This window comes from Eschrichtius robustus, chromosome 1 (genome assembly GCF_028021215.1).
Source record: "Eschrichtius robustus isolate mEscRob2 chromosome 1, mEscRob2.pri, whole genome shotgun sequence".
Taxonomy (NCBI): domain Eukaryota; kingdom Metazoa; phylum Chordata; class Mammalia; order Artiodactyla; family Eschrichtiidae; genus Eschrichtius; species Eschrichtius robustus.
Window position 1 is genome coordinate 1,134,802 of NC_090824.1, and position 27,969 is coordinate 1,162,770.

At 67.4% G+C, this 27,969-nt stretch overlaps 1 protein-coding gene across 3 annotated transcripts; it reads right to left on the minus strand.

The window, feature by feature from the left end:
* INF2 (inverted formin 2) lies at positions 1-27,969 on the minus strand. 3 transcript variants are annotated; one of them, XM_068539578.1, is made up of 23 exons: positions 27,824-27,969; positions 16,187-16,586; positions 14,767-14,882; positions 14,541-14,700; positions 14,025-14,058; positions 12,926-13,067; positions 12,106-12,247; positions 11,236-11,895; positions 10,670-10,815; positions 10,530-10,591; positions 9,753-9,855; positions 9,531-9,616; positions 8,872-8,972; positions 8,286-8,356; positions 8,089-8,196; positions 7,703-7,773; positions 6,706-6,826; positions 6,116-6,280; positions 5,929-6,034; positions 5,595-5,756; positions 4,327-4,971; positions 3,835-3,891; positions 1-996 (listed from the first exon to the last, which is right to left on the minus strand). In XM_068539578.1, the coding sequence occupies exons 2-22, from the start codon at positions 16,575-16,577 to the stop codon at positions 3,836-3,838; spliced, it is 3,648 nt and encodes a 1,215-aa protein (XP_068395679.1). In that variant the 5' UTR covers positions 16,578-16,586; positions 27,824-27,969; the 3' UTR covers positions 1-996; position 3,835. The 3 variants fall into 3 exon arrangements, with proteins under 3 accessions (XP_068395679.1, XP_068395687.1, XP_068395696.1); XM_068539586.1 differs by lacking the exon at positions 3,835-3,891; XM_068539595.1 differs by lacking the exons at positions 1-996; positions 3,835-3,891 and having other exon boundaries at positions 4,584-4,971; positions 5,595-5,752.

The window sequence follows — 27,969 nt, forward strand, 5'->3', positions numbered from 1 at the left end:
GCTTTGCTCTTTATTGGCCAAAGTTCCTCCATCTCAGCAGCACACGGTGGGGGGGTGGGGGGTGGGTGGGGGCGCAGCGCAGGCAGGGGGCCCATGGGGTCAGAGACGAGAGGCGGCAGCCCCTCTGGCTAGATCCGTCCGGTCCCCTAGGCCTGGACCCTGGCCTCCCCTCAGCCCAGCCGGGTCTGGGGGTGGGAGCAGCAGTTCGCAGGGCGGGTCGTGTTGTCGACGAGGGGACCAGGTCCCAGCTGTGGCCACAAGGGCAGACCCCTCCCCACCTCAGGGCTGGAGATGCTAGGATGGGTGTCAGCTCCATGGGGTCCCCCCCTGCTGAGTAGAGGGACGCTGGCCCTCCCATGCACTGCCAGACAGCCTGCCTCTACCCAAAGGCCCTGGGGTCCTCTCACCCACCTACCTATCCCCGACTCGGCCACCACAGAACTGTAGAAACCCATCAACAATCCCATTTCAGTTAAACACGACTGCTTCAGACCAACTGAGTGGGCTGGGGGGACGAGCTGTGGCGCCGGGGCTCCAGCCCCCTCCCCCCCCCCCCCCGGCTAACCGCAGCTTCAGGGGGAGGGGGTCTGTGAGGGCCTGTCCCCAGAAGCAGCTGGGTGCCAGGTCACAAGCTCAGCGGTGCCCGGGCCCGCAGCCACCTGACCCTGCCCCCTGCAGGCTGTGGGCGGGCGCCGTGGTGCATGCGGTGTGGGGTTGGGGCTGGGCATCGGCGTTTGGAAAGCAAACCGCGAGGGGCTGGGGGCATTCAGGCGGGCCAGGAAGGCGCCAGGGGGGCCGGGCCCCAGTGCCCATTGGGGTCCCAGCCACAAGCCCCTGCCAGGGCTCCGGGAGACCGCGGCACTGGCTGGGTAAGGCACAGAGTTTTGGTTTCCCGGGGGCCGGTCCCAGCCTGGCCCTGGAGGAGCCCTGCTCGGCAGCACGTCCAGCGGTCCTGCTGCAGGTCCTCTCACTTGGTTCTGGGCCGGGGCCTGAGGCCTGCGGGGAGGGAGAGGAAAGAACTCGGTCAGGAGCAGCCTTGCTGTGGGCAGTGGCAGGGGGCCCGCATCGGGTCCCCAGGCTCCTGCTGCCCCCTGGTGACCCCTGCCCAGTGGGCTGCACCGCGTGTCCCCAGGTCCACTCTGACCGCAGGCCCTTTCTCTGGAGCAGCGAGGCTCACACAGGAAGCAGGTGCCAGCTGACCCCTGGCAAGATGGCTCGTCCACCTGTCCAGACTGGGTTTCACAAAGCACGTTTCGTCACCAGGCGGGCGGGGTCTCCCCGAGTCTCACTCCGTCTACGCTCACAGGTCCCCACTGTCACCAGCTCTCCCTGGAGGCCCCAGTCACTTCCCCACCGGCCCCTCATGTGGACGTCTCCTGCCGTGTCTTTCTGCAGCTCCGTCCTCAGGGCACCGGGCCCTACACCTATGGCTCCTGCCCCCTGCCGGCCCTGCGCCCACCCAGTGCCCTCCGTGCTCTGTAGTCCGGGGGCCCTCGCCTGGCTGTTCCCCCCAGGTGCCCTGCGCCCACGGCACCCCGGAGCCAGGCGGCAGCGTGGGGCCTGGGGACCAGAGCTCAAAAGAGATGGGCCAGAAAAAAAAAAAAAAAAAAAAAAAGAGATGGGCCAGGAAAACGAGTGGGGCGGAAGCAGAGGATCAGAGTCACTCACACTGTGGCTCCAGTCCCAGCCCCACTGCAGGCCCAGGAGGAACAGTCAGGCGGGCCCAGGCCGGGGCGGGGCGGGCAGAGGGAGCTGGGGTGGCGCTGCACCCAGGAAAGGACCGCAGGAGCCGGCGGAGGCAACCTGACGCCACTCCTCCCACTCTTCCCGTGGCCACGGGAGCATCGCAGCACAGGACAGAGGACAGAACAGACCACCCACACTCGACACTTGCACGATTGAAAGGTGGCAGAAGATAAGTTTGTGGAAGGCATGACAGAACAGAAATGCTGGTGCAAACTGGGAGCCGTCACCCCGGGCATCACCCACCGGCTGCTTACTAATCAGAGTGAAAACAGTACTTGTGCAGCGGGGCTCTGCCAGAACCACCACCATAACACGCCTGGGTCGGCGTCAATGCCACCGACACCGGGACAAACGGGCCCCTGAGCCCCTCCTGCGATGCTCTGGGGGAGGACTCACGTCATGGGTGTAGGATTCCTGCCCTAAACGCAACCTGGACCCAGGTGGGGGACAAACAGGACACCTCCAAAGTGACTTCGTGTCTTCGGTGTTATGCAAAAGGGGCTGGACGTGTGGTTCTGGGCAGGACTTTGTTTCCAGAAAAGCAAAGCAACGACTGCGACAGGGAGACTGGGGCCAGGGGTCACCCCGGCCGGGGCTGCGGGTGAAGACAGCTCGGCGTCCGGGAGTGCGGGAGAACGGCCCTGACCTGGGCGCCCCGGGGACAAACCCCAGCACAAAGTATCCTGATGGCTATAAGCAACTCTCAAATCGGTCCGTAAAGCTGCGGGGGGTGGGGGGAGCAATGCAGCAGATGTCAGCAATTCTCCTATGTTTTCCTCATTTTTGTAATTTCAGGGTACAGGGTAGGTGGTGTTCATTGGGACCTCCTTGCAAATTTTTTGTCCAGTTGAAGTTCTTCTCCAAATGAGAAGTTGGGGAGACGAGGAGGGTAGGGGTTCTTCCTCCCGTCCTAATACTGGATGACGGGGCCCACGAGCCTGCAGACTGGGAGCCCCAGGCCTGGCCGCGGGTGGGGTGGGGGGGAACTCGGGGAGCGCAGACCCTGCTCTGGGCGCAGCGACCTCTCACCAGACAGTGGCCACACACGGTCGCTGTCCCAAACCCACAGACTGCACCCTCCAACGTCCCCCACGCCTAGGGCCAGCAGCTGGGGCTGCAAGGACAAATCCTGGCCCTGAGGGACAGGCGGGTGCCCTCGTGAAAGCAGAGAGCCCAGCTCAGAACCCCCGGGGGGCAAACCCCTGGAGCGCAGGGTGAAGGCTGAGCCCGGCAGTGAGGATGAACTAGGTCACAGCTGCACTGGACCAACCCCTGCCCTGGGCTCTGGCACCAGCCCGACCTCACCTCGATGCCCTGTCCAAGCCCCGGGCACATCGGGCAGGAGGTGCGTGAGGAACCGAGGGCGCCCCCCTACAGAGCTCCCACCCGGGCAGGGCTCTGGGGCCCTGCACCAGATCACGGCCCACAGCACAGGCCGGGACGCCGTGGGACCCAGGCCTGTTACTCTGGTTGCAGCTGTGAGCCTCGTCAAAGACCCTGACTGTCCCACCCCCTCGCGGGGGTCCCAGGCGGTGCCCACAGACCCACTGCCTCCAGGGAGAGGATGCCTGTGCATCTCCACAGGGGCCGGTGGCCTGCCTGTCACTGGCAGCAGCCGCCAGGGTCTTCCCTGTCCCTCACGGTCTCCCCGGGGACGCGTGTGGCTGGAAGCCAGGGCCAGAGGAGGGCCAGGTGCCCTGTGGACAGACTCGGGGGAAGCGAAGGCTGGGGGTCGGGAGCTAGCACGAGGCTCCGGCAGGGCGACCTCAGCCTGCCCGGCCGGGCCGAGGGCCACGCCGTCCCCACCCTCCGGGCCCTGGAGCCCTGCTCCCCGAGGGCACCCCGGCTGGCCCCGTCCACCCCGTCGGCCCGGCGGAGGCTCCGAGGCCGCACCTGCCCCAGCTAGGCGAGGCACGGCTCCCGCCCTTCTCCGCGAGGGAGAGGAAGCCGGGCACCGGGAGGGCCCCACACCGCGGCCCGGGGGACGCCGGCTGGAGGGCTGGGGAGCTGGGTTAGTGCCCAGGAAGGCCGGGCGCGGGCCCTGCCTCTGCCGCCACCGTTAGTGCTGAGCGCCAGGCTGGTACGTACCTTACTGGATCACACAGAGTCTTTTTGTTTTATTATCGTCAGGGTCAAGGTCAACCTCTGCTTCCGAATAAAAGAAACACGCTCAAGAGCTCGCCCCTCAGGAGCGACCCTGAACTCAGAGCCGGGGCCGGGGCCGCGTGGACGCTACGCCGAAAGAGCCGCACCCCAGGCCCCCCGCCGCACCCTGCTGGACGTGGCCTACGTAAGGCAGGGGCCAGTGGGTTAGAGGTGTGGTGGCTGGGAGGGGCCCCCAAGGCTGCCCCTCCCGGTGCAGAGGCGCTGCCACCTCCTCTCTGGCAGGACACGGAAATGCCCCGGGAATCGCCCACGCTGGGGGGAACGGGTGGCAGCGGCCGGCCGCAGGGAGAGCTCCAGGGCCCTGGCGTGTGACGAATGAGCTCCAACCACACGCCAATGCCCCGAGCCCTGCCGACTCGCCCGCCCGGTACCCCTGCTCGGGGTACAAGGAGGGACGGGGGAGCCCCAAGTTACCTTCCTGGCTCCTGGAGGGGCGCTTCTTCCTTCGCTTGCCTGTGCCCTTTGACGTCCGGCCCTGGGCCCTGGGGAGGGTGCCAGACCCTGACGAGTCAGTCACGGCATCCTCGGAGAAGGACCTGTCCAGGGAGGTGTCCAGAGCGGAGTCTGGGGCTGTGCGCTCCTCATCTTCGTCTCCGTCCCCGCCACGGCCTGCAGCAGGGAGGCCAGCACCGCGGCCGTGGGCACCTGCGTCCTCCGCGCCCTCGCATGTGGTGTCAGCCTCGGCCTGGCGGGCGCCTGGAGGGGCCGTGGGTTCCTCGGTGTCTTGGCTCAAACCCATTGCTGTGGAGGGCTTGTCACTGGAGAAGTTGAGGGGCTTCAGGGCCTGAGTGTCTCCCAGCACCAATGGCCAGGCCCCTGCAGAGGGCTGGGGGCCCAGGGGGTCCTCGGTGGCCAGGACATCACTGGCATCCATGTACCAGGAAGAACGCCTCTCCAGGGACCCAGGACCACCCTTCTCTGATAAGTCTCCAGTGGGCTGGGCGCTGCTGGGGGCGGCATCCGCGAGAGCCCAGCCGCGGGGCTCCTTGGCCGCTGCAGTGTCGGGACCAGACTCAGAGGTGGGGAGGCTGGTGCCTCCCACGGGGTCCCTGGTGGCCGCTGTGGATGGAGTACACATCAGCGGAGGGCAGGGGCGCCTCAGTGATCCCGATCCCCAGGGCCTGCCCAAGTCGAATACCACCCACCCTGCAAAGCCCCCTCCCCGGGAAGCTTTTCCTGGTGGCCGAGTGTGGGTTCCCACAGGGCAGGCCCGGGCCTTTATGTCCACGGTCTGTCCACAGTGGGGGAGAGCAGGGGTCGCTGGGCCCCGAGGCGATGGCACATGTCACCCCCGCCCCCAGAGTCCCCAAGGAGTCCAAGGCAGCCTCCTCAAGAGTGGAAAGTCCCACCCCAGGGCCTCATGCCTGCCTCCTCCACCACCACAGAGCCCCTCTGAGCCCCAGGGCATCTGTCAGCGGGCCCATTGGCCCGACTCTTCTGCCGGCCCGGGGGCTGGACGGACGGCCGTCACACCAGCCGGGGAGCCCTCTTGCAGCAGAGACATGCGGAAGCATCATGGGGGTGAGCTGGCCCTTATCTCAGGGCAGCAGGGGAGAGGAGCGGGCTCTCCTGTGAAATCAAGGAGGGCTTCTCGGAGGAAGGGAGGCGCTGGGCTGCAAGGATGGCATAGCGCGGGGGTGGCGGGAAGCAAATGGTGACGGGGAGGTGGGGGAGGGTCTCACCAGGTGCCTTGCTCCTCGGGGGGTCTGCGGCAGCTGCCCTGCTGGCCACCTCGGTGTCCCCTCGGCCACGGGCCGTCTTGCGCAGCTGGAAGCCCTTCCTGATGTCAGCCAGCAAGGCGTCGATGACACACACCTCTTCCTGCTTCCCGCCTCCCTGCCTGACTGAGAAACCCAGAGACGTGGCTCAGAGGGTCCCTGGAGCCCACCTGGGGACTCACCCCAGAGGAGGGGATGTAGTGCTGCCAGACTTGCAAGGAAGGAGGAGTGGCCACGGCCCAGACCCGGTGCCCCGCCCCCCTGTGGCCTGTCCCTGCTGCCCCAGGCCCGGCCTCACCAGGCTTCCCATCCTCGCCCCGCAGCCTCCGGGCCTCCTCCTCCTGCGCCAGCTGCTGCCTCCTCCTCTCAGCCCTGGCCGCCTGTTCCTTCCGGTCCTTGTTCTCCTGCGGGACAGCCGTGGCCCGTGACCCTGGCCCTCCATCACCCCCACTCCGCCTGCCCTCCCCGGCAACGGCGGGGCCCACCTTCAGGGCGCGGATGAAGAGGTCCCGGAAGGCCTTCATGGTGCTGAGCGTGTCCTCCAGGGACAGCTGCTGGGCGTCCTCACACAGGTAGGTGGCCAGCTCCAGCTGCTTCTGCTTGATGGCCTGGAATACCTCCTCCACCTCCTGGGAGGCCGTGATGCTGGCCTGCGGGCACAGGGGCAGGGTCATGGCCCGGAGGGGCCCACGCAGGGCACCGCCTGCTGTCACAGGGAGATGCCCAGGCTGCAGCCCCAGGGAGGGCGGAGTGGGGCCCATGGCCGCAGGAGGATGGCCACCGGCACAGGCCCTGCAGGCGTCGTGGTCTCTGAGCAGGACGGAGGGTATGAGCACTGCAGCCCCAGGATCAGGGACCAGGAACAGGGGGCCGCCCTCCGGGGGGGGGGGGTCTCTCACTCTGGCTGTCTCCTCCCCAGCTGTCTCTCCTCCTCCTCACCTGCCCCCCGCCCGACTCGCCAGCCTACCTTACAGACCCCAGGCCTGGCAGACTCCCCAGCGCCGGAGGGGCCCACCTCCCCAGAGACCACCGGGCAGCCGCTCCCTGCCCAGGGCCCCACCCGCCCAGCACTTGCCTGGAGGCGTTGGGAGTACTGCTCCTGCACCTCCGGGATGGAGGAAGACACCTTCCGTTCCATCTCCAGAAGCTTCTTCAGGTTAGTGCTGCACTCCGAGTGGATGATCTCAAGGTTTATCCTGAAGGTGTCAGAGGGCCGGTAAGGTCAGGTGACAGCTGGTGTCCAGGCTTGCTGGGACAGCGGGGGACCCCTGGACTGCTCACCCTCAGGGACAGCGGGGACCCCAGGACTGCACACCCTCAGGGACAGCGGGAACCCCCGGACTGCACAGCCTCAGGGACAGTGGGACCCCCAGACTGCACGCCCTCAGGGACAGCGGGGACCCCCAGACTGCACATCCTCTGGGACAGTGGGACCCCGGGCTGCACGCCCATTGGCTGCCAGAGACACGTCAAGAGCTTTCAGATGGGCTGAGTGGTGTCGGGATGAAGTGCCCACCCTAGAAGGTGCTGCGCCTGTGGCGTTAGGACAGTAACCCCTGCGGATCAGCCTGTCCTCCTTGCCTGACCCTCCACAAGGCTCAGCAGCCCCAGGACCAGAGGACCTTCCACGGTGGCGTGGTACTGGGCAGGGCCTGTGCTGGGAGTGTGGACCCTGGAGGCGGATGGCCTGGGCTGCCCTCTCAGAGCTGCACCTGGGCTATGTGACCCCATGGACCCGGCCCTGCTTCCCCAGGCCTCAGTTTCCCTCCTTGTACCATGGGGTGGCACGGCCTCGTCTTGAAGGTTAACCTTGTAAAGAGAGCGTGTTAGGCCAGCCCCTGGAGTGACCGTAGCCAGGTTGCTCCCCGACATCCTAGGCCTCAGTTTCTTCCTCTAGGCCACACGGGCACAGGCCACGGTGGACACGAGGTCTTGCCCAGGGTGAGAGTGAGTGTCTATCAGGCAGCAGATCCTGGGGGCCCGGGGTGGCGCCGCAGCATGCGACCCAGCCTAGTCCAGCCGCCCCACTGGCTGGGGAGCGGGCAGTAGGGGGCAGGGCAGGAGGTACCTACCCTGCCGCTCGGGAGGGCGGCTCCAGGTCCTGGGGCAGCTGCAGGAGGTCCGGGTGGCTCTCCTCCACCTCCTGCAACACGACGTGTCCGGTGAGACCCGCTAAGGCCACCCTGCAACCCCCCACCCTCGGTAGCTGTGGTTCACGGCCCTCGGAAAGCCCTCGGCACCCTGGGCCTCCAAGGCCTCCCCTCGGGCCTGGCCGGATTCCGCCAGTTTCGCTCTCCTTGGGGTCTGGGGAGGGACGGAGGCCAGTTGGAGTGGGTGAGGACTGCGGGGGGTGCAGCGGTGTGAAGGGGAGACCAGGGGCTCGAATGGGAGCCCAGAGGGGCTGCGGGCAGAGCGGGCCGTGGGCGCCATCCTGAAGGCCCCCCAGGCCCGCGGGCACCTGCAGCACGTGGTGCAGCAGCGTGACGCGGCTCTGCTGGGCCTTGGTCTCCGTGAGCTTCAGCAGCGTGCTCATCTTGAAGCCGTCAGCGTCCCCGGTGTGGCTGCCCTGCGAGGGCGGCAAGGGAGCCTCTTGGCCCGGGCCCGGGGCCGGGCGGGGATCAGGGAGCAAGGGCGGGCTGCGTGCTGCCCACTCACGTAGTTGAGGAAGTTCCCGATTTTCAGGATCAGCAGGCAGAAGACGGGCAGCCGGTGGCTGGCGAGCAGGCCTGCAGGATGGCGTCCCTTCACTGCCTGCCCCAGACTCCCCGCTAGGCTCCAGGGCACGAGGGAGGGGGTAGGGCAGCGGAACCCTGACCGAAAGCAAGCCTGGAGGCTCGGGAAGCGGGAGCGACAAGGGGGCAGGTGACCACTGCCCGTTCTGGGGGCGAGGACACTGAGGGGAACCTTCTGGAACCTGCAGCCACCCTGGCTCTCAGGTCTGTGGCCAAGACGACAGGGGACATCCCCGCCCGGCGTGCGACCCCAGCGGAACCGAGCCACGCCTCGGTAGTCAGGCCCGTCCGTGTCCCTGCCCGGGACTCCTCGCTCAGGGAAAGCGGTGTGCGTGTGTGTGCCACGTACGTGTGTCGGCATGGGCACGCGTGCGTGCGTGCACGGCTCAGGCTTCTGAGCCTGAGGGCGGTGGTCTACAGGGAGGGGAAGGTTGACACCCCCAGGTGCCTCTGCGGCCCGAGGGGCGCCCTCCAGGGCCTGCCCGCCCCCAGCCTGGTGCCCCACTCACTCTCGCAGGCGGCGAGCAGCAGCTGGGCCTTGGGCCGCACCATGTCCAGCACAACGGCCGTACCCTCGCACAGCAGCATGCACTCGACCCGGAGCTGGTAGCTGGGGCGGCAGAGCAGGAGCTCAGGGCCCGGGGGCCCCCACCCACCTGCCCTGGGCCCGCAGGGTCCTCTCGGCACAGAGCTGGTGGGGGGTGGTCCCACGGCCTGGCCCTGTTCAGCACGCACCTTCCCGGGCCAGGCCCCCGGTGGGATTCAGCAGGACTGGGGTGGGCCCAGGAAGGGCGCTCTGGACAAGCCCCCGGCTGCCGAAGATGAGGGCAGTCGCTCCCCTGTGGGGCACCCCTCCCTCCTAGAACAGGGGCCTTCCCGGGGGTCACATAGGGGGCCTGGGTCTGCCTGCTGGAGGCCACACAGCCCTGCCCACTGCCCACCCCCAATGCCGTCGCTGGCCTGGAGGAAGGCCCCGGCCCACAGGGTCCCCTCGAAGGGCCCCACGGTTGGGGGTAGCACCAGTGATATCTGTACCGCTCTTCATGGAACCCTGGGGACGGGTCTACACAGCCCTGCTCTCTCCTCTGGGTCTGGGCCCAGCTCCCGCCCTCAATCCCCACCCCCGCCCCCGCGGGCAGGCCCTCGGGTCCGGGGCTGCCGAGCTCACCAGGGGATGCCCAGCAGGAGTAGGTAGAACTGGTCAGCGCTGGCCAGCCTGGCCCGATCCTCTGTGAAGGCGCGCAGGTTTTCAATCTGCAATGGGAGGCCCACGCGTGCTCACCCAGGAGGCCTGCGGCGGCTCGCTGAGGCGCCTGCTCCCCGGGCGCAGCTCTGGGTGGAGCTGCAGGCCCCTTGGGCGCCCCGACACACACCTCTCGGGCCCACTCACCTCGTGCTTCTCGGGGAGGAGCTTGAGGAGCTGCCTGAGGACCTCCACGTCAAACTTGCTGGTGTCCCCAGCCCGGATCATAGCGGTGAGCTCCTCGTTGGAGCTGGCGGGGTGAGAGGACGGGGGTGGTCACACGAGGCACCCCACTTGGCCTCCTCGGGACCCTGCCAGCCTGGGACGGCCCTTGGCCCACGACACCTCTGCTGATCATACCCGGGTTGCCTCCCACACCTAGGAGATCGCAGGGGCCAGGGCTGCGGGGCACAGAGAAGGCAAGCCACCTGCCCGGGGTCACACAGTAATGAGGCTGGGGGCTGAATAGAACACTCCCCATCTGCCAGAGCACCCTCTTCCTCCTCCTTCCAGGGGGCTGCTCAGGACACAGGCGGGATGGCTCAACGGTACCCAGTGAGCTCCCGGGCAGGACACCTGCTGCACGGAAGGACTCAAGGGCTGGGAGCCTGGGCCAGGTCCTCGGCCTGGCTTGGCCACCGCCTGTCTGTGACTTATGGGGTCCCCACCACTCTCTGGGTCTCATTTTCCCCAGGGAGCCTGGACTGGTGGTCTCCAGAGCCCCCAGCTGGGGTCCTCTGTGGCTATTACCCCCGCTGTCTCTAGCCCCAGGGATGGGATGTGAACTTCCCAGGGTGGCCTGCAGAGGGCACTGCTGAGCCCAAGATGGGGGGCTGGGTCAGGCGGGGCCTGGTAGTCTGACCGGGGCTGTGCGGGAGGGGCCGGCTCTGCGACACCAGCTGCTCTCAGATCCCCGCAGCTCACCATTTAAACTGCTTCAGGAAGATGTTGAGGCTCAGGCTCTTCTTGGAGTCCAGAAAAGTGATCTGGAAAAGTGATCCGTGACCCGTCAGTACCTGGAGGGCGGCCACGGAGCCCTGTCTAAGCCCCGGCCCCCTCCCTACCTCCTTGGGCTCCTTCCTGGCTGGGGCCACTGCTTGTTCCTTGGGCTTGGCCACGGGGAAGGAGAAGAGCTGCTCGAGGCTGGAGAAGTCAGGCTCCACCACCTCAGCGTCCGGGCTGCTCAGTGACGCCCACATGGAGCTGCGCTCTGCGGGCAAGGGGCCGCCGGTCAGGCTCACACCCACCCCGGGAGTCTGGGGTGCAGCTGGCCCGGGCCTTGGAGGGCTGGCAGGGATGCCCTGCCTGGGGCCCAGCCCAGGGCAAGCATACAGCAGGCGCTTAACAAATGCCTGGCAAAGGAAGCCCTCCAGCTGCTGTCATGCCACGTATGTGGGTGTGGCTGCATGGGGGGGGCCGGTGACCTGGCCGCCAGCCAGCCTTGGCCTTGACCTTCTCTGAGCCATCAGCACCCTCAGCCCCTGGGCAGCATCAGAGACACACACTGGCCTGCAGCTGTGGGAGGAGAGGGGCCTTAGAGGTGACCCCTGACCTGTTCCTGCCCTGGCTGCCCCCCATGGCAGCCGAGCCCCTGCCCTCAGAGGGAAGCCACCTGGGGGCTTGGACTCACCTTGGACCACGGTGGACGGCAGCTTCTGCCAATTCAGCTTCTTCATGCGCAGGGTTGGGGGCTGCACCCGCCGGTGGCTGGGGACCCAGGCGGAGCCCAGGCTGTGGCCCACGTGGGCCACGATGATCTCCTCCGCGCCGCCCGCTGCAGGGGGCCTGGAGGTGACCGGCAGGGGCGGGGGCAGGGGCGGGGGCGGGGGCGGGCACCCCAGGCCTGGGAGTGGAGGTGGGGGGGGTATGGTCCCACTAGGGCCAGGCAGTGGGGGAGGTGGGGGTGAGGGGAACGCGGCCCCCAGGCTTGGCAGGGGCGGGGGTGGAGGAGGTGGTGGGGGCGGGGGCGGGGGACAGGTTGCGGCGCCAGGGAGGGGGGGTGCAGCTGGGGGTGGGGTGGGCTCCAGCTGCTCCGGAGCTGTGGGCTGTGGCGCCATCCTGCCACTCTCGCCCTGGACACTGGCAACGTGCAGGCCAGTGAGGGCTGCCGCTGGCTGCTGGCCCCCGACCCCCACCGTCGGGGCACCGGTGTTCTGGGGGGAGCTGCCCCTTTGACTCTGGCCCAGGTTGACCTGGACGCCCTTGTGGGCCTTGTCCAGGGAGCGCGGGCGGGGCCACCCCTTGATGGACAGGAGCCGCTCGACCATCTCCTCCAGGGTGCACTCCTGGGCTGGGGTGGGGACATCCAGGTCAGGGTAGGGGGCATCCGGAAAGGTGCGGCCCCTCCCTCGGGCAGGGGCGGGTTAAGGACCGAGGCTGGCCCCCTCCCCCCACAGGCTAAGAACCCAGTGTCTGCCCACCAGGCTGGGGTCAGGGAGGGGGACGCGGGCGGGGGCTAAGGGCACGGGGCACCCTCCCCCGCCCCATCCCACCCACTCACTGTCACTGGCCAGGAGCACGGCCCGGTTCACCAGGCTCTCCAGGGCCTCCCAGAGCAGCTGGCTGGAGCGGACGGTGGGCTCCAGATGCAGGAGGCCCTGCAGCACAGACAGCAGGTGGGCAGACGCTGGGGAGCAGCTCACCTGGGCGGGGTGGGCGAGGAGCAGGGGTCACAGCCATCGCCTCGCCAGGAGTGTCCACCCTGTCACCCCTCTACGCCCCACGGGGGCCCTGGCGAGGCGCCTGAGTCAGGGTTCCCTGACGGGCACGCTGTGACACCTGGGGTCGGGGCACCGTGTGCGGGCGGTCCGTGCCCTGCGGGACGTTCAGCCGCATCCCTGGTCTCCACCCACTCGAAGCCAGCAGCACCCCTCCTCAGTTGTGACAACCCCAGACGTCTCCAGATGTTTCTGGACGCCCCTGGGGACACTGGCCCCTGGCTGAGAGCTGCTGGGTTCGGTGAAGGGAGGGGCTGAGCTGGACCAGAACCCGGCCCCCCGACTCTCGCTGGTCCCAAAGTCCCCTCGGTACCCCTCACGGTGGCCGGGCGGCTGGGCCCAGGACAGCACAGCCTAGCCTGTCCTCCTGCGTCCTGGGGCCCTGGCTCTGGCGGGGGACAGCCCAGAGCCGGCCCCAGGCAGCGGGCTCCAGCCTCTGCCTCCCTCCAGCCCCCCAGCCCTCTCAGCTCCAGATGTGGCTCCCCCCGGCCCCAGCAGGGCAGGGTGTGCCCAGGGCAGGACAGGAGGCCACTTCCGAGCCCTGAGCCCACCGGCCCCTCCCCCGAGACAGTCCCGGGAGGGGCTGCCCCGGCCCCGGCCCACCTTGTGGAAGAGGGAGGCGAAGACCTCCTGGTGGCTGTTGATGTCGACGCCCCCGAAGACCCGCAGCAGTTCCTCCTCGTCCTCGGCCTTGGCCTCCCTGAAGGCCTCCAGCTGGATTAGCAGGTCCTCGTCCTCCAGGTCTCTGAGGCGGGAGGGTGGGCGGGGCACGGGCGGGCTCAGCGGGCTGCTCCCCCAGCTTCCCCCCCGGGACAGGCGCGCAGACAACCCCAAGCAGGGCCCGCGGCCTGTAGGTGGCCGCCGTGGCCGGGGGCAGCGTGGTCTGTCGGGCCGGCCTCTCCGGTCAGCTCCACGCCCCTCGGGACGGGAAGCGCGCGTTCTCACACTCGCAGGGAGAGATGGAGGGGCCGTGCTGCGGCGGGCACAGTAGGGAGGGCAGGCCCTCCTCTGGGTGCTGGAGGGCGGCACCAAGGCCGCCCCCGAGGGGTCCACCCGGCCTCTGCGATCAGGTGCGGGGCTCTGGCCTGAGCAGGGGGCCGGGCGTTCACTGAGCCCAGCACAGGCCTGTCCTCGGCCTGGCCAACGAGCCGCACCCTCAGCGCCCAGCAGACCTCTGCCCGAGGCCAGCGCACCACCCGTAGCACCAGCTGGGGCTCCTGCTCCTGGGGTCGCCCCTTGCCCACTTCCCTGGGGGCGGAGGCCCCACCCTGGAGAGTGGTCCTGATAAGGCCTGGGATGGGGTTCTCAGCTACACGGGTTTCTAGATATGCATTTAAATTTGAATTTCAGATAAACGCTGAACGGTATTTAGCACAACTACGTCCGTGCAATAAGTGGGACACACTTACACTAACAAAGCGATCTGTTGTCTACCTACAATCCAGTTTAAGTGGGCGTCCTGTACCCTACCTGGTAACTTAGTTTCTCGGGGCAGCTCCCGAGACCCTGGGCGGGAAATTCTGCAGAGTGGCCTGTCCAGCAGCGCTAGGGATGGCAAGCTGGGTCCTCCCTGGGATCTGGCCCCAGGAGGGGTGGGCCTGCTGGGGCTACTCCAGGAAGCCCCCTCCCTACCCATCTGGAGGCGCTGCTTGGGGCCCGGGGGGAGGGGGCCCTGGCTCCGGGGAGCAGAGTGGGGACTCACCGTAGCCGCATCAGAGCGTCCAGCAGCTGCAGCCCTGGGAGCGGACAGGCGGGTGAGCCTCACAGGCGCTGCCCGGGCCGCCCACCCCGGGCCACTCGCATCTTTGACACCTTCACCTCCACCCTTTCCCTGGGCTCACTCCTACCACCCGAAGCACCCGGCCCGTTCCCTCGGGACACTGGGGATACGGGGCTCTCGGGGGAGACCACACTGGACGCACAGTGGTCCCCAGTAAACGGTCACTGGCACAGCCAGCAGGGCTGGAACTGGACGTCAGAGGACCCACCTCCCTCCACTGCCCAGCAGCCTTGCCCAGAGAGCCCTCCAGGGCTAACACCCAGGGGTCCTGAGGCCCTGGGCCCACCGAAGGGAGCAGGTGGGGGCAGGAGGCTTCCCAGGCCCACACAGAGCCTGTCTCTGGGGCCCTGGAGTGGAGGGCACGGGGCGTCTCCCCGGAAGCGGGCAGCGCGGGCTGGGCGGCCAGGGGCCCAGTGGCGGAGGTCCGGGCAGGGTTACCAATGAACTCGCTGCGCAGCTGGGCGCGGGCACGGACGTCCTCGGGGCCCAGGATGATGGCGTTGACCACGCTGAGCAGGGTGGCCACGTAGGGCACGTTGTCGCTGTCCGAGAGCTCGTTCATGATGACGCTGAAGCGGTACTGCTGGCTGCACACCGTCTGCAGGGTGGGCAGGGGTCAGTGCGCCCCCAGGCCCCACCCAGGCGCCAGCCACCCAGCGCTCACCTTGTAATGGTCCAGGGCGTCCAGGGTCAGGGCGTGGCCCTCCGGTGAGTAGACGCACAGGGCCGCTAGCAGCTCCAGCACCTGCTTCTTGACCATCACGTTGGATGTGTCCAGAGCTGCCAAGGGCAGGGGGCCTCTCAGAGGGGCCCACCGACCCCCCAGCCCGGGGTCCTCCTCCTCCCAGTCCCGCCCTTCCCCCGCCTGTGCCCACCGCCCACCCTGGGCTCCCACACTTTAGCTGCCAAGTGCCTGGCTGGCAGAAGCCAGGGGGCGCTCTGTATTGGCCCACCGCCCACATCAGGCGCTGGCCTCTCCAGACGCGCTGACCGTCCCCAGGGCCACGGGGAGAGGTGTGGGGGCAGGCACGGCTCCAGTCACCCGGGGTCGACTCCCGCTGGCCCTCAGGTCTAAGGGGGGTCTCTGCGGGCTCCGGGCCCAAGGCCAACATTGGCAGCCCTCCCAGGGCTGAGCCCGTGTTTTCTCCAAACTTAGACCAACTGTGTTTACGGCAGACACAGCCTGCGATGCCTCCTTGTCCCCATGTACCCCTGCCTCCCACTGCATTCCCGGAGCTGGGAAAGTTTTGGGGGTGTCTCTCGGCCGGCCCTGCTGAGACTAAGGCACAAAGGACTCCACAGACGGCAACAGCCGGGCCTGGGCCGGGTGGTCTCTGGTTCGCTCGCCCGCACGGGCCCTGCCCGCCCCGGAGCCCCACGCATCAGTGGGAGCAGCACAGCCCGGCAGGCAAAGAGCACGCAGGGGCCACTGTCCACCAAGGGCCACTTGTGGTCGCGCCCGAGGGTTGAGGACTAAGTCTGGCTGCAGTCCGGGGAGACTTCCTAGAAGAGGCGACAGTGAGCCAGAACTTGAAGGGCGGGCAGGACTTGGCAGGCACACGAGGGCACAGCAGCCTGAGCAGGGGGTGGAGACTGGGGGCCGGCAGCTGGGGAAGGAAAAGCCCCAGGTGGCCAGAGCAGGGATGGGGGCAGGGAGGGGGCGTGGAGGTGGAGGATGGTGTCACTGGCAGGGGCCGCAGACCTGAAGGGCTGAGGCCTGGCTACGGCCGAGGAGCTCGGAGCCAGGCGGAGTGGAAGCGGGCCCCTCAGGTGCACGTGTGTTTCTGACCCAGGTGACTCCAGCTGCCACGGTGTGGACAGGGGCCCGGAGGCCAGAGACTGGGGAGGGGGCAGGGCCCAAACGAGCCCAGGGCTAGGTGGAAAAGCCGGGCAAAGTCACAGAACAGAGGGGGCAACTAGGTGCAGCTGGTAGAAGTTCACGGCTCCAAGGTGACCTGGAGGCTTCAGACTTGGGAAGATGGGAAACTGGTTCCTCCTCCAGGAAGTCCTCCCTGGCTGCCGGGCCAAGCTCTCTCTTCCTGTGCCCCAGCCCTCCCACCGCCTTTCCCAGCCCGGAGCCTCACCCTGGGAGAGCTGGCGCACGTAGGCCTGGTTGCTGAGGATGTACTGGATGCCCTCCTGGGAGTTCATGACCGCGCGCACGCAACTGATGCAGGTGAGCTGCAGCAGGGCGTCGGCGATGCGGGCCACGCAGCGGCCCGACAGGCGCGCCAGGGCCTCGAGCAGGAGGTCCAGGCCGCTCTGCTCCAGGAACTGCACCATCCAGCCACCGTCGCTGCTCTCCAGCCGCTTGCGCAGCCCCGAGTAGTTGACCACGGAGGGCATCTGCAGGAGCCGGATGCACAGCTCGGGCTCAGCGCTCTCCAGGTTGGCCTCCGTGGGGTCCGAGTCCTGAGGCCCCAGCTTCTCCTTCAGCGCTGCCCACTTGCGTTGCGTGCCCTCCTTCACCGACATCTTGCTGAACTGCGGGGCCAGAGGAGAGGGGTGTCAGCCCGGAGCCCGGGCCCGGAGGGGAGCCACGGCCCAGCTTGGCCCCTGGCTGGTCAGTGGAGGCAACGTCCCCTGCTCCGAGCCTCCACCTGCCAACTGGGGACTCACTGCGTTTCTTGCTGATGCCCAGGCCTGCCCGGGGGACACACTACTGGCAAACCCTCGTCCCACCAGGGCTGCCACTGCCCCCTGGCTTCCCCTGTGCCAGGCTCTGCTTACACCCACCCCTGTCTCGATCATCATGGCAACCAAGGAGGCAGCACCGTTGTCCTCGCTGAAGGCACCAGGACCCCAGAAGGCTACACTGGCAGGAATACCACTGACCCAGCGGTGATCAGGCGGCAGAAATGGCGTCTCCGGGGCTCCCTTGTCCCCCAGGGTGCTTCCCCTGCCCAGCGGACAGAATCAGATGCGGACAATAGGGTGGGCGGGGACAACTCCAGACCCTGGTCATTTCTAGCCTGCCCACAGCATCGGGAATGTGCCTGGGGAGGGGGGCTGACTCGAGGGTCATGTCCACCGCCCACCCAATTCTGGGCAAGACCAGGGTCCTGTGGGGAGCAGCCCTGCCAGGCCCCAGTTTCTGTGGGCCTCTGTCAACCTGCGTGCAGTGGAGGACCAGTGTCCCCCAGGCCTGTGGCTCTCGGAGACTGACCCGGATGCAGCTGCAGGAGGTATGATCGCTGCCCAGAGAACATCCCCCGGAGGCCGAGGGTGTGGCCCAGCCCAAAATGACCCCCAGACGTGCCCTTCCCAAACCGGAACAGCGGGACAGGCGGGCTGTGCCTCTGTGTCATCATCACACCCAGCGAGCCCCCTCCCTGGGGCCCCGGGCTGTGACGCTGTCCCCAACCGCAGACCCTGGGACCGGCCCCCAGAGGTCAGGGGCAGTCCAGGCTCTTCTGCCACCATGTATGGCTTGGTCTTATATTTAGCGTGTGAGAAGGGCAGCGTGGAGGGAGGCCTCAGGGGCAGGGCACGGCAACACCACTGTGCCTCATGCCCAGGGCCTGGTGCCAGCACTGCCCGCCCAGACCCTTGGCCTCCTACGCCCCCACTTCACAGGAGGGGACACGGAGGCGGCACCCAGGGAAAGCAGATCACGTGCCCATGGCCCCATGGATGGAAACGGCAGAGCTGAGGTTGGACCCCAGAGGGCGGCCTGAGGCCCTCGAGATGCTGGATGGCCAGGGCAGCGTCACCCTAAGGGCTGCCCTGGCAATTTAGCGGGGAGACCCGCGGGGCCGCCTGAGGTCACAGGAGACAGGCTGAAGGGGGCCAAGAGCCCAGGTGCCTGTCCCCGGCGGGGCTCGCGGTCCCCAGCGCTCGCTGCTGTCACTCTCGGAGGTCCCGCTCCCCCTCCGCCTGGGTGAGGGTCTTGGGCATCCTCCCTCGAGCTTCCGGAACCACCCCCCTCGCCCCCGCCTGCCCGGAGCACAGAGAACAGCCAGAGGCCTCCTGGAGTTTCAGCAGCCCCTCCTCTGTCTGCAGTGGGTCCGCACCAGGAGTCCAGCACCCTCCCCCCACCCTTCACCCTCCACCTGCCCAGCTGCCTGGCGGGGCCCATGGGGTCCTTCCGGGAAGCAGCCTGGCTGGGGGGAGAGAGGGCTGACCCGCAGCGCCCCCAGCTCGGACCCTCCCAGCAGACCCCGGCCGAGCCTGTTTCCTCACCTGGACCAGCGTCAGGCTGCCGGCAGCATCCTGAGGGGTGGGAGGCGAGGGGCCTGCGGGGTGCTCCTCGGCCCTCCCCCAGGGGCCCCCACGGCCTGCGTCCTGTGCTGGGCCAGGCCGGGTGGAGAACCTGGAGCCCTCCCCATGACTGCACCCTCCCAGGCCCGGCCGCCTCAGACGCCCAGGCACTCACCCAGATTCGCAGGACCTTCCGGCTGCCTCGGCCCATCGATTCTGGGCCCTGCCCCCGGCTGCCCCTCACACTCTCCTGGCGTCTCATCGCTGCTGACCACTGAACTGCCCGGTACCAGCCGTGGCCCTGATCCCTCCCAGGCAGCCTCTCAGTGGAGGGGAGGGGGCCACTCCCACCAGCACCATGAAGAGCACGGCAGACGGACCTCCGCACACACTGCCACCCGCCGTGGGTGCTGCTGCTTGAGGAGGACCCAGAACCGACCCTCCCTTCCCGCCCTGCCTCCGCTGGCCCGAGTCCCTGGCTGCTTGGCACAGGCTGAGTGGACAGAGCGCGAACTCTCCCAGGCCAGCACTCCGGCCTCCAAGTGTCCTCGCCAGCCAAGAGCCCCAGGGGTCCCTGGATGCAGAGGCAGCCCATGTCACCAGCACCACCCTTCCTGGTGCTGCCCCGTCCTCCCAGTACACACCCAATTCCCGGGCCCACCGGCTTGCTGTCCTGAAAGACCCCCCACATGGGAGCCCTGGGTCTGCGGGACGGGAAGCACAGCAGGCGACCAGCCCTGCCCGCCACCGGTCCACGAAGGATCCTATGCCATGTGCCCTGGCACCGAGCTCTGCCCCAGGCGCCGTGTGGGGCAGCGAAGGTGCGCAGGGCTCGGCTGGCTGCGGCCCAGTGAGCACAGGGCATCCAGCTGGGAGAGCGAGCTCAGCTAGGGACCCAGAGGCTTAGGTGGGGCGGCTTTTCTCCCTCTGTGACGCCCACCAGGCTGCCCAACATCATCCGGGGCCGTCAGGCCCTGGGCCAAGGACATCTTCCTAGAAATGTTCCAACTGCTTTTCAGGATAAAGACTGACTACGTAAATGGACCACAACCAGATCATATACAAACACGGAGCTCTGAGCCACAGCTGCGGCCACCAGCCCTGGACACCCAGCCACCATCACAGGAAGCAGCCCGTGCCCTCTGCGCCAGACCTGCAGGAAGTCAGACCTCCATCTCTAGTGACAGCCCAGGAAGCTCTACAACCGCCCTGTGACATCACCCCACAGCCGGGACTTGATCAGTAACCCATGCCTTCCATTGTTTTTGTCCTCGCTTCCAACTGAGGACCAACTGGGGAAAACCAGATGTGCCCCCAGCCATCACGTGGGCGCCCCGCGTCTTACGGGCCGTCCAGCTTCCCCAGTCCCGCAGCCCCCATCATGACCGAGGCCCCCTTTTTCCTGTAAAGAAGCTTTCTGTACACAGAAAATATTTTAACATGTTCACATATATTACATAATACGTATGCAGACGGGTATGTGCGTATGTAGCATTCCACGTCTGTAGTAAGCAGCCAGCAGACTCCCCGGCTGCAGCAGCTTGGAATAAACAGCCTTTGCCTGCTTCCGTCTGGGTGGTAGCTGAGCACTTCCAAAGGGAGCACCGCAGGAAATCAACCTCTACTGCTCTCAGGAGCACAGGCTGCGGGGACGGCCCTTCCTGACAACACCCGGGACGCTGCGCGGGAGGGAGCGTGGTGGGAGGCTGGTACCTCCTTCCCGGGCTCACCGGCTGTGCGCCCAGGGAAGTTACTCTGCCCCTCTGTTCTCCGTCTGTGAAGTGTCTCAGGGGGCTGCAGTGGGTTTCCGTGCAGAAGCTGGACCCGGTGGGCAGAGCGCGCGCGCAGGGCTCTCCCGGCTCTTGTCACCCTGTCCGTGGATGCCTGCCTCTCTGCCCTTGGGCCCTGCTCAGCCCTGGCCCACCGCGCAGCCAGTACAGGTGCCGGGTCTCAGCGGGGCCGCGGGGACCAACCCAGCTTAGTCTCGCCAGGGCGGGGCGGGGCCGGGCTGCTCTGGGCAGGGGCGGGGCCCCAAGCTCAGGAAGGTGTTCCCAGTTCTGCAGGCCCCCCCAGATGAGGGGTGTGGCCAGCCTGCCCAGGGCAGGGCCTGCACAGGAATTTGGAATGGCAGAACTTTTTTTGCAGCCAGCACGGCAGACTTAAGAAGAGCACGACCACCTGGGGCTCCCAGGGGTCCAAGTTCAAGTGGCTCAGGCCAGCCCCCGTCCCTTGGCAACTGAAGGGTCGGGGAGCTGAAGCACCCCCATCTGTCCTCCAAGCAGTCCGCCCCACCCCTGCACCAAAACTACAGGGGCAGTGACCCTTTGCAGAGGGAGACCCTGAGGCTCTGACATTAGTGGGATGTTGCCCGTGGATCTTTAACGTTCACCTTTTCTCTTCCATTAACGTGGGGTTTCCACTTGGACGGGGTCATGCCTTCCCCTTCGGACGGGAACTCCAGAAGGTAGGGTCTCCTCTGAGCTTTCCTAGGGTCAGCCCACTGATCTGGGTGTCCTGCTCATGGGCACTCGCCCAGCCCACGCAGATGCCACTTCCTCAGACAGCCATCTGGCTCTCCTCCTGCACCTGGCCAGCCTGACACGGTGACGCTGGCACCTCCACCTGGGCACCCTCATGCTTGGGCAGCTGTGCAGACTCTCGGGAAGCCACCGCCCCTGCTTGGCAGTCGTCAAACTGAGTGCGTGCGTATGGCGGGGGTAGGGTCAAAGCTGGCCTCCCAGACCTCCCAGACCAGCCCCTGCAGATGGAGAAACTGAGCCAGAGAGGGCGAGCCGGTCCAGGCAGGCACTGGGCACTGAGCTGTGTCCTGGGAACGGCTGCTGGGAGGCCCTGCACGGGTCCATCAGGCTTTGAGCAGCGTGGTAGGGTGGGGAAGCCCAGACTCCGGGCTAAGCACTTGGCACCTCATGGAGGTGGGTGAGGCCTTCTGTTCCTCAATCCCTGCAAGGGCAGGCGGAGGGACTCTGGGGCCGGGGCGGGGGCCAGGGCTAAGGAAGGCGCCGGTGAGGGGGACCGGCTGCCTGAGGCTGGGGAGACAGCTTTGGGGTAGCCCTGCCAGCATCAGCAAAGGGGCTGGGGTGCTTCTGGGCCCAGAGCCAGCGAGGGCGGGGGCGGGTGCAAAGAGTTAGCTCGTCTTCCCCCGGGGTGGGCGTAAAACGGCAGGAGGGGGGTTCCGGAACTGGGAGGCAGGGGCTGCCACGCTGTATTTTTAGCTCCTACAAGAACCCAAATTTTTCCACTGCCTGGCAACTCTTGGATTACATTCCTGGCAGCTCCCTGGAGCTCAGGGGCAGCCCGGGCCCTGCCGGGTAGGAGGGGGAGCTGAGGCTGCCCTGCTATGACCTCGTTACCCCTCCTTTCCAGAATCTTGGCTCCTCTGTGTCATCTTCGCCAGGCCCCGAGCCCTCAGGGTGCCTCAACTCAACTGTGTGGGTCACCTCGTGTGGACTCATCCCAGGTAGGGGGTCCTGTGCACAGTGGGCCTCGGGGAAGGAACTGGGTGTCCACCCATCGCCTGCCCATCCCTGGGCGTGGAGTGCGCAAGGTCCTCACGGTTCCCTGGCCCGTCTCCCGTCCAAGGAGCCCTCCTGCCCGCCCCACCTGCCGTCTCCAGGATGGGGTGTGAGACCCCTGCCTCCGGAGCCCTCACTGCATCCAGCGGCGGGACAGAGGGGCCCGCTGGGAGGTGGGTGGGCGCCAAGACATTCGCAGCAGCACCAAGTTAATACCCAGAGATGACAACCAGGATGCCAGGCGCACTGTGTGGGATCCCGACCACGTGAAATGTGACGTGTCGCGCAAGACACGCGCCGAACACTAAGAGGTGATGCATCCACGGCGAATGTGGTCATTTTCATAATCATAAAGGGACAGAGCAAGCAAGACGGCAGGAGACCAGCAGCATCTCAGAGGGAGCTGGGCTTAGAGCAGGTCCACCCCCAGCTCAGGTCACCAGGGGTGAAGGGACGGACCTGGGAGCTGGGTCTCCTGTACGGTTAGCTAGTGGAGAAGGGCCGGGGGCCCGGGTGGCCCACTGTGCCCAAGGATCTGGAGCAGGTTGGAGTCACGACCGACATGGCCTGCTCACACCCTCCTTGTTAGGAGTAGAAGCTGGTGGGAGCCACACAGGGGGGCCCTGGTGCAGGGAACTGACTCCGGTGAACAGGAAACGCCTGCCGGAGGTGGGTGGGTGGTGCCGCCCTACCCCGGGCTCACTGGGAGGAGGGTCCCTGCAGTGCAGCCCTGAGCTGGGCACTGTGGGTGTCTGGGCTTCTGGGAAGGGGCTGGGGGTGAACTGGGAGCCCCATTCCCTGGGGATGGGCCAGCTCGGGTGCAGGGAGAGGACAGGAAGGGTGGAGGTGCCCACACCAGGAAGCCAGGCTTTCGCTTCCACCTGCCCTGCAGGCTCACAGGAACCGGGTCTGTCCTCGCCTCCCGCTGTCACCTGGTCGCTGGGCCTCGGCCTCCCCAGCTGCACACAAGCAGAGCCAATGGGGAGCTCCCAGAGGGCCGGGCCACCTCTGCCAGTCTCAGGGCTCTGGTCCAGGTTCTGGGGGATCCCAGGCCGGGAGGGATGGAGCGGCTCAGGGGCCAACGGTGACAGAGGCCACTGCCGCCTTCTGGAGCTGAGTCAGCTCTGACAACGAACACTTGAGGGAAGTGATGTGTGCAGACCCGCGGTTAGGGAGTGAGCGAGGGCGAGGAACTGGGTGGCCCCGCGGGTGGCAAGGGGGCGTCTGGCCACAGCTTCCACCTGTAGGGCTCCGCTGGGCCGCACGCAGCCCTCAGGCTCGCCACCAGCGTCCCCTCCGCGTGGGTTCTCTCCCCCAAGAGCAGACAGAGCTCCAAGCAGCCTCCTCCAGGAAGCCCCGTGTCCCTCCCCCCGGCCCCCTGCTGCCCTCAGGAAAGGCCTCTCCCAGCAGGGAGGAGGACCCTTGGTGTCCAGGGAAGGAAAGAGGTAGGCCAGCTTCAGGCCCTGATCGCCCTGTACTTGTCTAGGCCTCAGGGCCTTGGGGTGGAACATGAAGGCCACCCACCCCCGCCTGTCTTGCATCCCCATTCCAGGCTGCCTGCCCAGAGTAGGGAGAACAAAGCAGCAGATTGTGGCGGGGAGGGGCCCAGCCTGCGCAGCCTGGCACTGCCAAGGGCTGCAGCCAGGGCCTGGGGGCAGGGGACCGCTCAGGTTCTAGTTGAGACCAGGCTCTGCTGCTGACCGGCCGTGCCCCTTGGGCAACACACAGGACCTGCTGGGCCCTGGACTCTGTCCTCTCACAGGCATGAGCATGTTGGTGCCACCTCCCCACCCCAGTCTGCCAACAGAGCCACGGATGCCATCTGCAAAGCGGGCCCCGTTACTGCCAGGCAGTGCTGTGCCCTGCTGCCTAGCAGTCCACTGTGCGTGACGTCACCTCGGCCAGGCTGCCGTGGCCGACACCGAGCTGGAACGGAGCGTGCCTCTTCTGCAGCCCCAGCTCAGCATCCCCGGGCCACCCGCCCCGGAGAGCCGGCGCCAGGAGCCCGGCCCTACCGGGCAAGTGGGATCCTGGGCATCGGGCACAGATGCTGTGTGCTGTTCCCTGCCAGGCACCGAGGGGCCAGGCCCATCCTGGACTTGGTTTTCTCATCTGCAAAACGGCCAGAATGTCGTCCAGGGACCGTGGGTTGGCTGGGCCAGTACCATCTGCACAGGCGCCAGGCCTGCCTGGCCAGTAAGGCCCCTCCCAGGCGGCTCCCCTCCTCCTCTCAGAGGTGACCTCCTAGGTCCTACCCCTGGGCCTGTGTCCCGGCCGTCCCTCCCATCACTCTGCCACCTTCCACAGGCAGCCCCGACTGCTCTGCCTCCATCTGCACGGCCTGGCCCAGCCCCTGGGCGGATAGGCTGGAAACACCAGGCAGGGGCCACGGATGTCCCCAGAGAGCGCAGCATCCGATCTGGGCACGCGGGGCTGGTGTTCTCAGGCCACTCGCGCCTGTGAGTGTGGGGTGGCGGAGCCAGGCCGGGAAGGGGGACAGGCAGCACCCCCTCCCCACCCTGGGGCTGGGTGAAGGGCAGATGTCTGTTTCCCGGCTGCGGCGTGCAGGCGGCAGTGCCGAGCTGTACATACTTGGAGCAGAAATGGGGACGTGGGCTCGGGGACATGGATGGTGGGAGAGGCAGGCTGCACACCGAGGCCACATCCCAGGGCCCCAGAGGACCGGGACCAGGCCGGACGGGGAGACTGAGGCGCTCTCACCCAGCTGCGCAGGGCCCGTGCTGGCACCCACGCCCACACCCACCAGCACTCGGCGAGGACCAAGGTCAGGCTCAGGGACGGAGAAGCCCCCGCCCCACCAGCTGGGTCTGCTAGGACTGCGTGCACGCGTGTGGGGTGGGGGGACCGGCAGTGTCTGGCACAGCGGGGGGCTGGGGCCGGCCTCTGCTCACACAGCCGAGCGGGGTCTCAGAGGTAACGCAGGGAAACCACGGCCCAGGGCCGTGATGCGGCCCGAGTGGGCCGCCTGGCCCCGCCCCCGCCCTGACCCACGGCACCCTCTAGCCGCAGTGCTCCCCTTCGATGCTAGGCCTCGGTGGCACCACCTGCAAAACAGGAAGCAGAAACAGCCTGCACCTCCCCAGGCGTGTGCCTCCCACCCATGGAGGGCTGCGCTCAATGGCCCCCGGCCGGCCGGGCCTCCAGCAGCGCTGGCCTTGCCCCCCTTCCCAGGGAGGCCTCCGCCTTCCCAATTGGGTGGGCCCAGGCACGACCTCATGGGAGCCGGTGGTCCTCCAGTCTGCCCTGCCTCTCCCTCCCCCTCCCTTCCCACTGGGCCCAGCTCACAGGATGGGGGGGGGGCGGAGGGTGCTCTGGCAGGCCGTGAGCAGGGGCCCCTGCCCAGGGCACCCAGGAGGCGCAGCTGGGAAAGCTGCAGCGGGGGAGGGGGCTGCGATGGGGCAGGAAGGGCAGGCGGAAGAGGAAAGCGGCCTCGGCCCTCTGCCCTTCTGTTTTAGACAGCTCAGGGAGAGGGGCTTTTTCATCACTCACCCACCCGCGACTGCTTCCGCCCCTCCCGCCCCCCGCCACTGCCAGGAGGGTCCACCGCCCTGATGGGCCGGCGGCTCCCGGGCTCCAGGGCAGCTGTCTGTCTGCGTTGGCTGCTCTGCTCTGCACTCACACAGGTGGGTGCCCTGAGGGTGGGCCGGCACCCCCTCCCCGCATTGGGGGCCAGGGGCAGGGGGCGCTGCTTGGCCAGGACAAAGCTCTCCTAACTCCTAGGGCATCAGGCCTGGAACCCAGAGGCTGCTGCACCCACGTGCTTGCTCTTCCCGTGGGAACTGCGGCGGTGATGAGGGGCAGGGGGACAGCCCTGTCCTCCAAGTGCTCCCCGGGGGCCGGCCAGTTCTCCCCCGGCCCCCAGGGCAGCACCTCCCGCGTGCCCAGAGTGGTGGATGCCACGCTCTGGCCACCACAGCGGTGAGGGGAGCATGAGCGCTGACGCACACAGTAGGGGCTTTACAGACATCTCTTGCCAGGAGGGCAGCACTGGTTCTGTCACCCAACCACCCCGTGTCTCAGTCTCCTCTTCCCGTGAAACAGACAAGAATCCCAGGACCCACCCTTACCCAGGGACGGCGTGAGGGTCAGAGATCACGGTGGGAACGTGGCGGGCTAGTTCACTCGGTCCTCCTCTCCTTCATTCATTCAGCCCACAGACCCTCAGACCGTGGGGGGACTTCACCTCTGGGTGCCCTCAAAAGCCAGGGGCTCGAGCTCACCTCAGGGAAAGCCCCCCGCCAGGGTCCAGGCCGGGCCAGCTGGTCACACCTGCACCCAGGGCGGCGCCCCATCGTCATCCAGTTACCATCTATCCCTCCTGCAGTCCCACAAACCACTAACTTTTCCAACCTGGAAAACAACTGCACTTTGATGAAAGGCAAACGGAATCTATTCAGGGTACAGCTTCCAGGTCCCAAATGTGAAGTGTGTGCAATTAGCTGCGACAGCCTGTCAGCACCTCCACAAAGCAGGGGCCCCCACCTGACGGTTAACTCTTTGCCGCCAAGGAGCGGAGCCTCAACGGACTTGCGGCCTGGATGGGTCACGGGATGGGCAGCCCCACCCGGTCACCTGGGTTCACGTCCCCCGGCAGTGCCCCTCCCCGCCTGCCCACCCGCCCCGATGACCTGTCAGCCCCGAGCTGGGGGCCGGGAGCTCTTGTGGAAGAGACGGGAGGGTGGGCCTGGGCAGCGGTCGGGACGGGCCTACCGCACCAACCTGGCTCTTTGAGCAGAAAGTTGATGCCGGCCTGCAAAGGGGTGGGGACAGTGTGAAGTCTCAGACTCCAGACCTGGAACCAAACGCCCATCCACAGCTGCTACGAGAGAGCTGCGGCGTGCACTACCCAAAGCCCGCCACCCTGGGAAGCACCATGACGGGGTCTGGGGCTTTGTTCTGGGTCCCCAGCTCCTTCACTGCTGGGCGACAGAGGAGGTTCACGCCTGAGCAACTGTCCCCACCCTTCAGGGTGCAGGTGGGGAGACAGAGGCCCAGAGAAGGCCAGAGTCCTGGCCGGTTCCCACTGCCAGAGGGAGAAGGGGGTGGGGCTGGTGGGGAGGGGACTTCCCAACTCCAGCTCCTTCATGGGTGCGCCTGACCTCTGGCCTTGTTCCTGATTCCCAGCTGGGGCAGGGTCATGGCCACCTTAGGGGCTCTGACTCCTGGTGTGTGTGTCCAGCTGGGGTGGGGCACTAAAGCTGCGGTCACAACTGAGGCCGGCCACCACGCAGCCTGGGGCCCTGGGTCACAGAGGCTCAGGAGGCCAGGCAGACAGTCTCCCTTCGTGTCTCCCCAGGAGCAGCCAGGGTTGGTGGAAGCACGGATTCCCTGCTGAGGCTATGGTCACCCTCGGGTTCCTCCCCAGGAAAGGGGCCCAGAAGTGGGACCGGAGGAGCACAGGGCCAGACTACCAGCCCCATTCTGGAGAAACCCAGAGCAGTGACGGGGGCTCGCTCCCCCAAGGCCTGCCTATGGGGGTGCCAGGGCCCCGTGTGCGCCCACCCGCATCCAGGCGGCTACAGACCCAGCAGCCCAGGCGGGGCCGCAGGTCGCCGCATGCCTTGTGGTGCCACCGGGGCGGTGGACGCGAAGTTGAAGTTTATTTCCCCAACTGTGGCTGATTCATAATCAGGATGTAGTAGCCGTGAGGCGGGTAAATTCTGCCAGCACCGGGCAGGGCGGAGGCCCGGCCGATCCTCGGCCCACCACTCGAGGGCAGCGCGCGCTCGGGCGGCGTCTCCGCGCCGGGGCCGGCAGTCCGGGGTGGGGCGCGAGCCGGCGGGGCCGGGGCGCCGCGGGGTCCCCGCCCGGGCGCCGGGATCCCGCCGCCCTGCGCCGCGGGGCTGCTGGCCGCCACCACGGGCGCACGCGCCGCTCCCCCAACCCCACTCCCCGGCCCCAAGCGCCCCCACGGCCCGGACTCAGTTTCCCCGCGGCTCCTGGCCGGCCCAGAGGGCGCGGACTTACCGGGAGGGGACGGCGGCGGAGAGCGGGTATATTACGCCGGCGCTCGGTCCGCGTCGGGTCAGGAGCCGGGTCAGGAACCGCGGACGGCCGGCGCACAGCGGGGCTCCGCACAGCTCAGACTCCGGCTCCGCTGGGCGCGCGGGAGG